A 16,967-nucleotide genomic window follows, 5' to 3' on the forward strand; every position below is an offset into this window, starting at 1 on the left:
TAGTGGAATCGATAGCTCGGCGAATAATGGCTGTTATCCGTTGTAGTACAGCGGCATCGTCGTCGTCGTCCTTCCCACAACCGGGGGAAAAGACCTGAGTTCGAATCCCCAATGGCGCGAGGAACTTTTATGGACTTTTTTTTTTTACTCCGTGGCTGAATTAATCGGTCTCAGGAGTATGCAGCAAGTTTTTTTTCCCGGAAACTCGGGTTTGTTGTCCAGTAAAACAGGCAAATTAACCAGGACTCTATTTTGAACATGGGTACCAATACTAAACTACTCTCACATTCTATTACCTGCGAATCGAACGCCCTCTCACTGGTTTATTTTTCCCTCTGTCCTGTAGTATAATTCTCAACACGTGTTTGAACACATGGCAGTTACGTAATTGCTTTTAGGTTGGAAGAGTGCCAAGTTATATATATTGTCTTAATTTGTACTGTATATCAGTGATATATATATATTCAGTAGACAATACTAATAAATAATGACTCATTTGTATTACCTTTCTGTTTAAAGTATTATTCTTGAAGAGAAATGTCAGTAGTAATAGGTTAAAAATAAGTAAGGTCATTCGACTGTAAAGAAGTATAAGTATGTCAAAAATTACAATCGATCTCTGTGGATTATTGCTACTAGAAAATTTTGGAGAATCAGTGGAAAAAGTTGGAACTATAATCCTTCAACATGGTTATTTAACGTTACATTTAATTGTCCGTTACACCAAACTACAGTTAAAAAAGGCAAGTATGCTTCTTCATATATATATATATATATATATATATTAGCATTAGAAGAGGCACATTATGCAAGAAAGCAAGCTTATACAGCATCAGCCAAAAAAAAAAAAAAAATCCTTTCCCATTTCACTGATCCATTCATTCCAAATGTTTGTCTAGTTCTACCTTGAATTTATTTAAACTGTCAACTTCCACAACACCTTCCTAAAATGAGGCTTCCAGATCTGTACACAGTACTCAAGGTGTGGTCTGACCATTGCCTTATACAAGGGGATAATCACCTCCTTATCCCTGCTTGCATAATTCCTGTTTATCATTGACAAGACCCCATAACCCTACTCTGGAAGCATATCTGCACTTCTCAGAAAACTTCATATCTGCCTGCACAATTACCCCCAGGTCTCTTTCATTCTCCACTACCCTGAGTGTAACACCACATAGTACGTTTCTCTGTGGTTACTGCTACCCATATGCAGTACTTTGCATTTGTCAATGTTAAACTTCAGTTGCCACTTCTCAGCCCATCTACCCAACTTTTCCAGATCCTGTTGCAGCAGCATACTGTCATTACTGTTATTAACAACTCTACTAACCTTTGTATCATCTGCAAACTTTGACATTAAGCTTGATATACCTTCATCAATATCATTGATAAATATACAAAACAACAATGGGCCCAACACCGAACCCTGAGGGACACCACTAATAACATTAGTCCACGTAGAGCAGTATCCACTGATTACCACTCTTTGTCTTCTCTCACTCAACCATCCTTTTATCCATTGTAGCAACTTGCCCTTAATGTCATACTGCTCCAATTTGTATAGTAGTCTTCCATGTGCAACAGTATCAAAGCTTTCCTGAAATCCAAGTATGTGATAACACCGGGGCCTTACATCTGGTGACTATGGGCTTGGCACACCCAGGGTTCTGAGCTGGATATCATCATTCTTCTCTTTCTTGGTGATTCCCTTTTCTCTCTCTTGACACTCTCTCTCGGTAACTCGGGAACTTTTTTTTTTTCTTGGTGCCGCATAAGCCTCAGGCTTCCTTGCACCATATGGCTATTAATAATAAAATAATAATAATATCAAAATTATTTTTTGCATCCAGTTCCTTTGTGACTACATCATAGTATCCAATCAAATTGATCAGGTTTCTTGCTAGGATGGAGACAGATTAGATATGGCCTTAGTATTCTTATCTCTGCTACATTTAACATCTTTTTTCTTGTCTTTTTACTGGATACTCCATATACCAGTGCTGGTCTCACTACTGCACTTCATGTACTATTATGTAAAAAGTTTTAAAAGAATGGATTGTGCAAAATGAGATGGAAATTTTAAGAAATAGATGCATTGTCTGTAGATCTCAGCAGAGGATACTGTAATGTCCTCTGTTAGAGAGCTATTAGCTTGCTAATGCTATTAATCAGCAGCTATGGCTGATGGTGCTACATTTATGCACACTGGATGGTGCTGTGGCAACTAGATATTATGTGGGCACAGTCCACAATGTGCTTTGATCCTTAATACATTGATTTCCTTAAATGTCCACAGACTTTGCTGTGCGGTTTCTTGCTAGGATGGAGGCAGATTAGATATGGCCTTAACACCCTGTGGACTGATAAGGTTAATTTTGACCAAAGCAGTGTGGTATGACATACGCCTAATTGTTGAATATAGGGAATATCATCTTTCACATCTGTGAAATTCCTCCTCAGTGCCCACATGTTACTGTTTGGTTTGAGCTCACAGCAGACTTCATAATTGAACCATTCCTCTTTGAGGAATATACCATTATGAGGTGAATGTTTTGATCTTTTCAGACACTATATTATTTCTTCCTTCAAGAGGGAGACAGAAATTCTCTATTTGTTTCTAAACAGAGAATGTTTAGAAACAGCTGTTTTGCAGGATGGAGCTCCATTTCATGTTGCTCACCCAGTAAATTATTTGCTTTAGGCATATTTAAATCTTTGATTTCTTGGTCAAGAACAGATTGATCAAAGCAATACTAAGTCACTAGATAACCTTTAGGATGACCTAAGGAAATTATTACAAGGCAACTTGCCTTACGATACTTTCCTTAGGTACATCCTGAAGGTCATCTTATAGCAACTGGTGACTGTACTTTATCAAATAAATCATGCCGTGAGGCTGCATACAGTATCAAATTCACTCTGATGTCACTTAAAGGATTACACTTTAATGATAACCATCCTGTTTATATACTTATAACTAAATCACTGTTCTGTGTACTAAACTGCTTTCACAGAGAGAAGAAAGGTAGTGTATCTCACATCAGTAGGAAATGCTGGGAGCAATACAGTATTAATTAAATTTTCATTAATGCCCTTTCTCTCTCAAATTTTTGAACTGCAGTACAAAATATGGACTGTAGTCCAAAGACAACAAGAGTAATTTTATATCAAAAATATCTTTGAAGATATGAAAAACAGAAGGAATTTCACTTCATTTTTCAGAAGGAATATTACTGTTAGCAAATGGCATAATTAGCTGTTGAAATATAGTTTGATAAAGAGTGACTATTTTAAAATACAGAGTCACTCTTTTATGTTTAGTGAATTTCACTAAATATAATCAAGTTATATTTTACCTATGCTAATCTTTTTACTAATTTATATTTGTTTTTCAGGTAAAAGAAGCACTACGTATACTTTTACATTATGGAATAATAGAATTTCGAATGAATAGTCAAAATGTTGTTGAGTATCATAGTACGTGTGACAGAGCTATTGTATTACTTCGTTATCCTTCTTACATCTATGCTGCTAAGACATTGTAAGTTTACCTTTTATCTTATCTAAAAAAAATCACTTGGTATATTTAAAATTTAATATCTCATGATATAAAAGACATCAGTTGACGGAATTTATTGAAAAATGTCAAAAACTCAGAGTTTGTTGTGTAATACAGTACTTATATTTCAGTGTTGTTGCTATCTGTAGTTATATAAACATCACATATGTGATTTATAACCCTTATGATCACCGTATTTTCACACCATATGGAGTTTTCTGTGAGGTCTGGGACTGGAAGAATTCTTAAGGGCCTCTTCAATCAGGGCCATAGTTAGGTGATCTCAGGTGGATGGAGTAAATTTTTCTCTGGGTTATTACAGGTTTTTTTAGTGCAGATAACATGAAAATCAGCTCATGAACTTATGCAGACATAAACAAGCTGATGTGCTGTAAGACAAACAACAGTAGCAACACTGTATGAAAAACATTTTGAGATAACTATGGTATTTTTTTTTTTTTTTTTATGAAAACCCCAAACACGAAAGTACTATAGGTATTAGAATCTATAGTACTTAGTACTGTACTTGGTTTGGAGGTTAAGAAGATGAAAGAAGATTTGTTGACATTAAACTTGAACTTCTGTAGACTGTAATTTTCAGGAAATACGTATGAAGGAAGGTAATTCCAGAAAATGGCAGTTGAATGAATAAACGAGGAAGATGAAAAATTGGTTCTGTGAGTTTGAAGTTGGACAGTAAATGGATGTTGCCTGGTGGTGGTGGCACTGTTTTGAAAGAGAGAGTGGGAATTATAGAAGCCAATTCAGAAGAACAGTGCCGATGGAAGTATCTGTAGAAAATGCATTCAGCAGAAACAGTATGTCTACGAGACAACAAGTGGAGAGACTCTGTTAGAGAGGAGTCATTAATTAACCTAACTGCCCTCTTCTGAATGGAATCTAAAAGCCTGAGAGAGGTTTTGTGGGCACCGCCCCAGATGTGGGAACAATATTCCATGGTAGGGTGGATTTGCGATTTGTACAGAGTGAACAGCTGTTTGAAAGAAAAGTAACGCCAAGAACGAAAGAGAAAACCAAGTTTTTTAGATGCAGAAGAAGCAATATTTGTAATGTGCTTGTGCCAAGAGAAATTAGAAGTCAGGGTAATCCCCAAAAGAGATATATCATTTTGCCTAGAAATCGGAGTGTCACCAAAGATAAGCACAGGCGCAGAAGAATCCTTTTTGTGAGATATAAGACAAGACTGAGTTTTAGAAGGATTGAAATCAACTAAGTTGTCTTTGCTCCACTGGAGAATTACCTGGAGATCGGCATTTAAGGAATTGGTAGCAGATATTCAAGAAGTTGAAGCTGATTGAGCAGGGCAAGGTTTCTCAAAATGGAATGCAATGTGCTATCATCGGCAAAACTATGGATAGGATTTTCAGTCAAATGAAGAAGGTCATTAATATACACGAGGAAAAGAGTGGGGGAAAGAACTGAACCTTGGGGGACACGAGCATTATGGAGAAGTTAGAAGACAGAGAGCCATCTACCATCACCCTCAGTGAGCAATCAGAGAGAAAACTGGATAACCAATTACAAAAAACAGTTGGTAAACCATAAGATGGAAGCTTGTTTAGAAGACCTTTATGGCAAACACGATCAAAACCCTTTGAGATTTCAAGAGCAACTGCTTGTGTTTCACCAAACTTTTCCATGGAATTTGTCCATAAATGGGTAACATAAGCCAGAATATCACCAGTGGATCGACACTGATGGAATCCATACTGGCGATCGTTGATCAGATGGAAGGTTTCTAGGTAGTTTAAGAGTTGGCAGTTAATTGATTTCTCCATTACTTTAGAAAGAGTAGAAGTAATCGCAATGGGACGATAATTGGATGGGAGGGATTTATCAACCTTTTTAGAAACTGGCTGGATGTGAGCAAATTTCCAAGCAGAAGGAAAAACACCTTTGGAATAAGAAAGTGAAAAAAGGTGGCAAAGAACAGGAGTAAATTCAGGAGCACAGGTTTTGAGAACAAGTGGAGAAATACCATCAGGACCTGGAGCTATCTTTGCATCGAGATTTGTCAAAATTCTTCTGATATCCTTTTGATGGAAGACCACAGGAGGCATCTATTGGAGCATGTTGGGAGGTGTTTAACCAAGATCATTAATACATGTAGCCGTCCGGGCTAGCCGAGTGGGTAAAGTACCTGCCCGGCAACCCAAAGGTCGCGGGTTCGATTCCCGCCTTGGGCTTGGATCAAAGTACTGCAAAAACCTTGGGAGGTGCAATATGGCCACAGAAGCCGATGCGCCAACAACTACCAAATCAAAAAAAAAAAAAAAAAAAAAATTAATACATGAGTTGGAAGAAAAATGGGATGCTAGCAGGTCAGCTTTATCCTTGGCTGAAGTGACAACAGAACCATCTGGTTTTGACAGAGGTGGGAGTAGAGATGGGCAAAAGTTGTGGCCAGTATGGGATGGATGTGTGATGTAGGAGACTTTTTTTTTTTTTTGGTGATGCTTTATAAGCTTTCTTTCTTGCATCATTTGCCACTACTAATACTAAAATGTCTTTGAAACTAAAGATAAGGATTTCTTAATGGCCAGATTGTTGGCCATGTCTTCTAAATCATTAGTTTGAAAGAATATCATCATTTAAAGCAGCTTGTATGTGATTTCTGAAATGAAAAGATATATCTTGGTAATGACATTTATAACATATTACAGAAGATCCCATCATTATCATGGGATATAAAATATTAAAATACTGGCAGCTTTTTTTTTTGATATCCATAGTTCCTAAATTTTTAAATATATAACGTCACCTAAACAGGCAAATCTTTTATCATTACTGCATTTAATGCAATAATGTGCCTCATATCCATCAGAATTTGTTTTCTGCATTAAAGAATCTTTTGCAATCCTATATCATATTTCATAAGGTTACCACAGCCTATTTCTAAAGGGAAATGCACACAACATTTGTTTAAATGGAAGTTTCCTTCCATACACTTCTTGGTTGGCTGATTTCTTAGACAAAATACATTATCACTCATTAATGTATTTTGCTAATAGAGGTCATTCACTGGCTAATGGGAAATCAGCATACATTCACTGATAGAGACATTTGTATGCTTCAAAACAGCTGGGCTGGCAATGTCTCAGATTACATGCATAGATTTGCTTGTTTATGTGATGCTATATAATTTAAAAAGATAATAACAACTTAGGCAGAACATTGGAGAACAGTATTTGTATTTAGTGGTGTTGATCGTTTGATGGAGAAGAAAGTTCTCTGTAATCATATACCTAATGCAGATTTTTTCTGTAATCCTATATCATCGTGTATTTTATGTAAGTGAACAGCCAAGCAGTGTATGGAAGTAAAACTTCAATTTAAACACAATAACCATTATCTCTTCTTTAGCTCCTAGAATATACCCCCTCCCAAGGACATCTTTCTATAGATATTTTTAGTTCTGCAACTTTTTTTGAATCAGCGGGACATTTAGAGATTGCTTCTACAGGGATGCGATACACTTAAATAGAAAGGGTGCAAGAATATTTGCTAATGCTATCGAGGCAGTATTAGGTGGGTCGGAAAACTGCTAGATTGGGGAGATTCACAGACTAAAAGATTAATGGTAGCCACAGGCAGAGGCGAAAGTGATTCTTGCAGTGCTTCTATTGTAATGAGTAGCAGCCTAGAGAGCAAGTTGCTGGGGACTTCAAAAGCTGCTAGGAGTCAACATGGGTTGTGTTAGGGAAACTAAGAGTAAGAATAAGTGCATGTATATTTGCATGTACACTAATGCTAGAAGTATAGTAAATAAAATTGATGAATTTGAAGTGCTGATCAAGACATCAAAGGCAGATATTGTTGGGATATCAGAGACATGGTGTCACACAGATATAAGCAGTGCAGAATTAGAATTTGGAGAGTACAATGTCTACAGAGAGGACAGACAGTGTAGGAAGGGAGGAGGGGTTATGCTGTTAGTTAAGATAAAATCTAAAGAGGTGCATCCAGTTGACACAGGTAGACAGTTCAATGTTGAGTCTGTTTGGTGTGACATAAACACTGGGAAAGGGAAAATGAGAGTAGGAGTATGTTATAGGCATTAGCAAAGGCACTTGAGGCAAGAAAGCAAACTTATATAGCATCAGCCAAAAAAAAAAAAAATAATAATAATAATGACTCTGGTGAGTACAATGAACAATTGTGCAGAGAAATAGAATGGGTCAGCAACTCAGAATGTCTTGTAATGGGGGATTTTAACCTTCCAGGTATTGATTGGAACTTGTGGATTGGTCACTCATATGCTAGCAAGACTTTTGTGGATTTATTGGAGGATTGTTTTCTACAGTAACATGTTCAAGAGGCAACCAGAGGGAGTAATACCCTTGAACTGATTATCAGCAATGATTATTCATGCATTAAGAATTTGCAGATAAAGGTACCACTAGGTGACAGTAATCACAGTGTACTGATGTGTGATTTACTTAAAGATGTAACTACCATCAAGGGTAAAGGGAAGGGGTTTTGTTTTCATAATGGTGACTACAGTCGTCTCAGACAGTTTTTAAATTCTGTATAGTGGAATCAACTGATGATGTTACCAATGGTGAATTCTAAATGGGAAGTATTCAGGGTCTTGATCTTGGAGGCTACGAGGCTTTTCATACCAACTAAGAAATACTGTTCAAGGTTTAGGCCTAAATGGATGTCGAATGAATTAATGAGGCTCGTGGCAGAAAAGAAAAATGCATGGGATGAATATAAATTATCAGACCACACAGAAGCCTACAGCAGATATAAGCTAGTCTGTAATCAAGTCACAAAGGATGTTAGACAGCGAAGGCAGATTACGAGAAATCTTTGGCAAAGGACGCAAAGAAAAACAGCAAAGAGTTCTTTACTTATGTTAACTCTAGAAGGAAGGAGATGAATCAAATTAATCCACTTAACATAGATGGTTCGACTATTGATGGTCCTGCTCAAGAAGCTGATAAACTTCATGAGTATTTTTGCATCTACATTCACACGAGGGATTATTCAAGGAGGGGAATGGCAGAAGTTTATCAAACTCTAACAGGGAGATAAGTGATTTGTAATAACTGAGAGCAAAGTGGAGGAGAATTTGTTAAAGTTAAACATAAAAAAGGCACTATGGCAGATGGAATCTATTCAGTTATAATGACTGAGGCAGCAAGGTAAGTAAGCAAACCCTTATCCATAATTATGAGAGCATTCTTAGATTCAGAGGAGGTCCCCATGGACTGGAGATGTGCAAATGTATTCCCAAATCACAAAGGGGGTTCAAAGGGTGACACAAATAATTATAAACCTGTTAGTTTAACTTGTGTTCTGGGGAAAATAATGGAGTCACTGGTTAAGGAGGTGATACTAGATCACCTAGAAAAGACAGCAGTAATAGTTCAGACACAGCATGAGTTTGTAAAGGGGAAGTCTTGTCTGACAGTTTGATTGGATACTACGATGTGGTCACAAAGGAACTGGATCCAAAAAATAATTTTGATAGCATATACTTGGATTTCAGGAAAGCTTTTGATACTGTTGCACATGGAAGACTGCTGTACAAATTAGAGTGGTATGGCATTAAGGGCAAGTTACTGCAATGGATAAAGGGATGGTTGAGTGGGAGATGGCAGAGAGTAGTAATAAATGGACACTGCTCTACGTGGACTGATGTTATTAGTGGAGTGCCCCAGGATTTGGTGCTGGGCCCATTGTTGTTTTGTGTATTTATCAATGATATCGATGAAGGTATATCAGGCTTAATGTCCAAGTTTGCAGATGATACAAAGGTTAGCAGGGTTGTTAATGACAGTAAAAACAGTATGCTACTGCAACAGGATCTAGAAAAGTTAGGCAGATGTACTGAGAAGTGGCAACTGAAGTTGAACATTGACAAATGCAAATTTCTCTATATGGGTAGCAGTAACCCAAGGGAAATGTACCAACTGTGTAGTACTACACTCAGTGAGGTGGAAAATGAAAAAGACATAGGGTAATTGTGCAGTCAGATATGAAGTTCTCTGAGCAGTGCAGACGGGCTGCCAGAGCAGGTCATGGAGTTTTGTCAATGATATATAGGAATTTTGCTAGCAGAGACAAGGAGGTGATTATTCCTTTGTATAAGGCAGTGGTCAGTCCATACCATGAGGACTATATATAGGTATGGAGGCCTCATTTTAAGAAAGATGTAGAGTTGCTAGAAACAGTACAGAGAAGGGGAACAAGATTGGTAAGAGGAACAAAGGGGTGTGCTTACAAAGAAAGGTTTAAGTTCTGCAAATTGCAGCATCTGGAGGCTAGGCACCTTCGAGGTGATCTGATTGAGTTGTATAAGTCCTTGAATGCTTTGAGCAGGCACGATGCTGACGGGATACTTCCGCTTGCTCAGATTAAGAACCTGAGGGGGCATAGGTTCAAATTGAGAAAAGACAGTTGTAGAATAGATGTGCAGAAGTTTGCCTTTACCCAGCAGAGTGATTTGAACTAGACAAATATTTGGAGTGACCGGATATGTGAAATGGGAAGGTTTTTTTTTTGGCTGATGCTCTATATGCTTGCTTTCTTGCATCATATGCTTCAACTAGTGCTAGTGCTATTTGTAAATTGGTATTGTGGTTCTGAAACTGTCTTTTAAACAAATAAACGTTTGTTGAAAGCAACTGCTATTCATTCACAATTCAAACTCATCTGGATTTTTTGCTTGATGAGTGAATGGTGGTTAGTTACACTTGTTCACAACTGGAAATTCATGTATTCTACTTCCAGCTTTCCCCTGTGCATATTGGTTTTACAGTAGAACCTGGATAAGAAATTCCGGTATAAGAAGTCCCCCCCCCCATACTAGGTTTGGTTTCTTAATTCCCAATTTCAACTTTCTATATTGTAATGTATTATTTTCCCAGGTAAAAAGCTTTCCCGTATAAAAAGTATGTGTTAAAGAATACATGGTGCATTATTATGATAACATTTTCCCACTTAATATTTTTTAAATATATAAATTATTTATTTTTATATTAAAAAAATAAAAAAAATATAAACATTTTGTTAATTGAACAAGTTAGTGCATAGCATCAATTTAGTTCATAGTAATCCACCGAAGTAGGTGAAATGGCATTGTTCTTTATGCCTTCACAATGAGTTGCCCTGATATTAGCATTAACAAAGTCATGTGATGCAAGAAAGCAAGCTTATATAGCATCAGCCAAAAAAAAAAACTTCTAATTTCAACCATCCACTCGCTCCAAATGTTTGTGTAGTGCTGCCTTGGATCTATTTAAGCTATCAACTTCTACAACGACAGATGGAAGTTTGTTCCAGCAATCAACCACCTGCTGACTAAAGGCAAACTTCCACACATCCATCCTTTCTTCCTCAATTTGAATTTATGCCCTCTCAAGCGATTATTCTGAGCAAGAGGAAGAATCCCATCAGCATTGAACATGCCCAAACCATTCAAGGCTTTATACACCTCAATCAGATCTCCTCCAGGTACCTTGTTTCCAGACACTGTAATTTGCAAAACTTAATCTTTTCTTCATAATAGCAACCCTTTGTTCCATTCAATAATCTTGTTGCCCTTCTCTGTACTCATTCCAACAGCTCTACATCCTTCTTAAAATGAGGCCTCCAGACCCCGTATACAGTACTCTTTACACTGTTGTGCATGAAAGACTATTGTACAAATTGGAGCAGAGTGGTATTAAGGGTAAGTTGCTACAATGGATGAAAGGATGGTTAAGTGGGAGAAGACAGAGGGTGGTAATCAATGGGTTCTGCTCTTCATGGACTAATGTTATTAGTGGAGTCCCACAGGGTTCGGTGTTGGGTCCACTGTTGTTTTGTATATTTATCGATGATATTGATGAAGGTATATCAGGCTTAATGTTGAAGTTTGCAGATGATACAAAGGTTGGCAGGGTTTAGCATTAGCATTAGTAGAGGCATTTGATGCAAGAAAGCAAGCTTATGCAGCATCAGCCAAAAAAAAAAAAAAAAAACCACTTCCACTTCACCCCTCTGTTCGTTCAAAATACCTGTCCAGCTGAGCCTTAAACTTATTTAGGCTATCAACCTCCACTACAAGGGATGGAAGTCTGTTCCACCTGCTGGCTAAAGGCAAATTTCCGCGCATCTATCCTACTTGTTAGGGTTGTTAATGACAGTAATGGCAGTGTGCTACTGCAACAGGATCTAGATAATTTGGGCAGATGGGCTAAGAAGTGGCAACTGAAGTTTAACCTTGACAAATGCAAAGTACTGCATATGGGTAGAAGTAACCCCAGAGAAACGTACCAACTGTGTGGTACTACACTTACAGTGGTAGAAAATGAAAAAGACCTGGGAGTAATTGTGCAGGCAGATATGAAGTTTTCTGAGCAATGCAGACAGGCTGCCAGGGCAGATCATGGAGTTTTGTCAATGATATATAGGAATTTTGCTAGCAGGGAAAAGGAGATGATTATCCCTCTGTATAAGGCAATGGTCAGGCCACGCCTTGAGTACTGCGTACAGGTCTGGAGGCCTCATTTTAGGAAGGATGTAGATTTACTTGAGCGTGTACAGAGAAGGGCAACAAGATTGGTGAGGGGAATGAAGGGATCCTCTTACCAAGAGAGGCTTAAGTTCTGCAAATTGCAGTGGCCGAAGACTAGGCACCTGCGCGGTGATCTGATTGAGGTATATAATGCCTTGAATGGGTTGAGCATGCTGAATTCTGATGGGATCCTTCCACTTGTTCAGATTACGATCCTAAGGGTTGAGTAGATGGGCTGAGAGGTGGCAAATGAAGTTTAATATTGACAAATGTAAAGTACTGCACATGGGAAACAGCAACCCCAGAGCAACGTATCAACTCTGTGGTACTACACTGACAGTGGTAGAGAATGAAAGGGACCTGGGGGTGGTTGTGCAGGCAGATATGAAGTTTTCTGAGCAGTGCAGACGGACTGCAAGAGTAGCTCATGGTGTGTTGTCGATGATATATAGGAATTTTTCTAGCAGGGATAAGGAGGTGATTATTCCCTTATATAAGGCAATGGTCAGACCACACCTAGAGTACTGTATACAGGTCTGGAGACCTCATTTCAAGAAGGATGTAGAGCTGCTGGAACGAGTACAGAGAAGGGCAACAAGATTAGTGAATGGAACAAAGGGGTGCTCTTACGAAGAAAGGCTTAAGTTTTGCAAATTAGTGTCTGGAGACTAGGCACCGGCGAGGTGATCTGATAGAGGTGTATAAAGCCTTGAATGGTTTGAGCATGCTCAATGCTGATGGGATTCTTCCTCTTGCTCAGAATAATCACCTGAGAGGGCATAAATTCAAATTGAGAAAAGACAGATGTAGGATAGACGTGAGGAAATTTGCCTTTAGCCAGCTGGTGGTTGGTTGGTGGAATAGACTTCCATCCCTTGTCGTGGAAGTTGATAGCCTAAATAAGTTTAAGACTCAGCTGGACAGGTATTTCGAATGAACAGAGGGGTGAAGGGGAAGTGGTTATTTTTTATTTTTATTTATTTTTTTTTATTTGTTTTTTTTTTTTTTGGCTGATGCTGCATAAGCTTGCTTTCTTGCATCAAATGCCTCTACTAATGCTAATGCTAAGGGGGCATAAATTCAAATTAAGAAAAGACAGATGTAGAATAGATGTGCGGAAATTTGCCTTTAGCCAGCAGGTGGTTAATTGCTGGAACAAACTTCCATCTGTCGTTGTGGAAGTTGATAGGTTGAATAAATTTAAGGAGGAACTGGACAGGCATTTGGAGGGAATAGTGTGTTTTTTTTTTTTTTTGGCTGATGCTGCCTAAGCTCATACACATGCTTTCTTGCATCGCATGCCACTACTACTACTACTACTACTCAAAGTTTGGCCTGACCATTGCTTTATACAACAAGATAATCACCTCCTTATCCTTGCTAGAAAAATTCCTGTATATCATTGATAAGACACTATGAGCTACTCTTGCAAACCATCTGCACTGCTCAGAAAACTTCATATCTGCCTTTATAATTACCTTCAGGTCTTTTTCATTCTCTACCACTGTCAGTGTAGTACCACACAGTTGATACGTTACTCTGGGATTACTGCTTCCCATATGCAGTACTTTACATGATAAAAGTCAATGTTAAACTTCAGTTGCCACCTCTCTGCCCATCTGCTCAACTTTTCTAGATCCTGTTGCAGCAGTGTACTGTCATTAACAACCCTGCTAACCTTCATATTGTCTGGAAACTTGCACATTAAGACTGAACACTTGGGGATTCCACTAATAACATTAGTCCATGAAGGGCTGTGTCCATTGATTACCACTCTCTGTCTTCTCCCACTCAACCATCTTTTTATCCATAGCAGCAATTGGCCTCCAATGCCACACTGCTCCAATTTGTGCAACAGTCTTCCATGTGCAACAGTATCAAAAGCCTTTCTAAGATCCAAATGTATGGTTCCTTTGTGACTACATCATATCCAATCAAATTGGTTAGACAAGACTTCCCCTTAACAAACCCATGCTATGTCTGAGCTATAACTGAAGTCTTGTCTAGATGATCCTGCAGTGCTTCTTTAACCAGTACCTCCATTAATTTCCCTGGAACAGAAGTGAAACTAACAGGTCTGTAAGTACCCTTATCTCCCTTTGATCCTCCTTTGTGGATTTGGGGTCACATTTGCACATCTTCAATCCATGGGTACCTCCTCTGAGTCCGAGGAAGCTCTCATAATTATGGCTAAGTGTTTGCTTACTTCCTCTGCTGTCTCCTTTAATATAACTGGATAGATTCCATCCACCCCAGGTACCTTTCTTATGTTTATCTTCAACAATTTCTCCTCCACTTTACTCTTTTGTTATTACAACATTATCTGACTTACTGCCAGAATTTATACACCTCTGGCATTCCCCTCCCTGAATAACTCCTCATGTAGAAGCAAAATATTCCTTTAGTTTGTTAGCTACCTGAGCAGGATCATCAACAGTTGAACCATCGATATCAAGTGGACCAATCTGATTCATCCACTTCCTTCTAGAGTTTACATAAGTAAAGAACTCTTTGGTGTTTTTTTTTTTTTTTTTTTTTTGCATCCTTTGCCAAAGATTTCTCGTAATATGCCTTTGCCTGCCTAACCTCCTTTGTGACTTGGTTACAGACCAGCTTATATCTATTGTAGGCTTTCGTGTCACCTGTTAATTTATATGTATCCCATGCATTTTTCTTCTCTGTTACATGTCTAATTAGTTCATCTGACATCCATTTAGACCTAAATATTGAACAATATTTCTTAGTTGGTATGAAAAGCCTAGTAGCTTCCAATATTAATTCTTTGAATGTCTCCCATTTTGAATTTTCTGTTGGTTACGTCATCAGTTGGTCGCACCGTCAAACGCACTGCCTCCAATAAGCAATGCATCGCCACCGGTGAAGTGTTGGTTATTCGAAAATCCACTGCTGAAGGTAGTTCACTATCAGGGCAACTCATTGTGAAGGCATTTACAATATGATATATAACAAAATCTATGCCATTTCATTTCAGTTCATTTCACTGATTTACTACGAACTGAAATTATAATACTCACTAACTTGTTCGATTAGTGAATTTTCCATAGTCAGAGGCTTTTAGTACTAAAACCTTTTTAGTATAAACATTTTGATCTAATTTAAGTGACATATTGCAGTTATTTTCATTGATATCCATAATTGGATATGTCAACCACGTTAAGTGTTAAGTTCTGATGGTTGTGAACAGTTCTGAATTACTTAATGGATTGTTGCTCTGTCTTATTGTAATTATAATCTTTTAAGGTATGTTGAAACTCCAAATTAGCTCATTCTTCCAACTTGTTAATGAGTTTAATGAACAGAATGTTAAGCAATTAGAAATCCTCAGTTTAAAAATGTTTCCCATAGGCAGAGTAAAATATTTATAAATTCTGAAATAGTACTTAAAAATGATCTTTAAGTTATGTATGTGTATATTTTCAGTTTTATTTGTGTAGTTAATATTTCATACCCTTAAGGTCGTTTTCCCTTCTAAGAAGTTTGGCACACTATGGACATAGTTGCCAATGTATCTAACAAATCCCCAAACAAACAAACAATCTAAGAAGTTTCCCCTCCTAAGAAGTTCTGAATCTCCACTCCCTTGGAAAACTTCTTATCTGTGTTCTACTGTATATACTTTTATTCCCTAGAACCTCTCATGTGACATGTGAAACAATAGCAGTAGTGAAACAATGACACATGCACAATGAGTAGAAAGCTAAGGGAAACATGTCAACATGCATCCACCCATAAATAATTTTCACTGTAAAAAAGGTATTTTTTATTTGAGTCGAGATATAACAAGAAATTTTTGTTATCTATCATCCCCATTTTGCACTGTAAACCGTAATTTTATTGTCCGAAATTAATTCTAATAAGAACTGAAATGCTCATTAGAACTTAGAACAGTATTGCTTCCATTTTATAATATCAAAAAAGACTATTTAGTAGTTTTAATATTTTATTTTTCTGTGCCATGCAAAAATTATTATATTATTGTTTCAGTTTGCATTTAGCAATCAGGCTGGAAAAGGTTCACTCTGGGATATTAACCCCATTACACAATGGTTATTTTTAAATGAAAGTTTTACTTCCATATGCTGCTTGGCTGTTCACTTTGACAAAATACATTATTTTCAGTTTGGCATACATTTGCTAATAGAGACCACCTGCCAGCTGATGAGAAGCCAGTAAGCATGGAAATAGCTGTCTTGTGTCAGATTTTTAAATATATAGCAGAATCACCTTTTCAGGTGATGCTATACAGTTTAAAAAGGTATCAGTTATATAGGCAAAACAGTGAATAACAGTATTTGTCTCTAGTTCAACATAAGCTCAAGCCTTAATGTCAAGTATTCACCATTGGTTGTGGGAGCAGAATGATCTCAATTATTGAAAATCAAATTCAATAAAGTATGAATTTTATTTAATTTAACTACTGCAGAATAATATTACAGGATTTCAAGGGGAAATATCTCCTTGAAATCCTATAATATTATTCTGCAGTCTTTATTATGATATATATTTATACAGTGGACCCCCGCTTTATAATTGGTTCAGAATGGACTCTCCATAATAAAATACCATTCACTATATGATATGTAATAAAAGCTGGTCATTGTGATCAGGTTTGCTGTTGTTGTTATTTGGTTTTTAGGAGCATTAGCAACTAAGGCCATATTGCTCCGGGGATGTGCGGTGGTCATTCCCAGACCTTCCACATCCTCCGTATTTGGTGGTCATGGGCTCGAACCCCGGTCTAATCAAGAAGCATGTGCTACGCACTGTCACTCTCCTACCCACCTGGCTAAGGAGGTGCCATCAGGTTTGCAAATTGAATTTTAATTCTATTAAACAGTGATTCTAATAAGTGGA

General features: G+C 37.6%; 1 protein-coding gene across 1 annotated transcript in view; it reads left to right on the top strand.

The window, feature by feature from the left end:
* The first annotated feature begins 596 nt into the window (after nucleotides 1–596).
* The window catches only part of LOC150079950 (DNA-directed RNA polymerase III subunit RPC3-like), a 92,437-nt gene continuing 76,066 nt past the window's right edge, over nucleotides 597–16,967 (top strand). The window contains exons 1-2 of the mRNA XM_090383287.1: nucleotides 597–743; nucleotides 3,399–3,544. Coding sequence (XP_090239413.1) covers nucleotides 597–743; nucleotides 3,399–3,544 — 293 coding nt within the window. The remainder of the gene's footprint in view (nucleotides 744–3,398; nucleotides 3,545–16,967) is intronic.

This window comes from Mastigoproctus giganteus, chromosome 10, assembly GCF_048544385.1.
Source record: "Mastigoproctus giganteus isolate SK-2022 chromosome 10, ASM4854438v1, whole genome shotgun sequence".
NCBI classification, from domain to species: Eukaryota; Metazoa; Arthropoda; class Arachnida; order Uropygi; family Thelyphonidae; genus Mastigoproctus; species Mastigoproctus giganteus.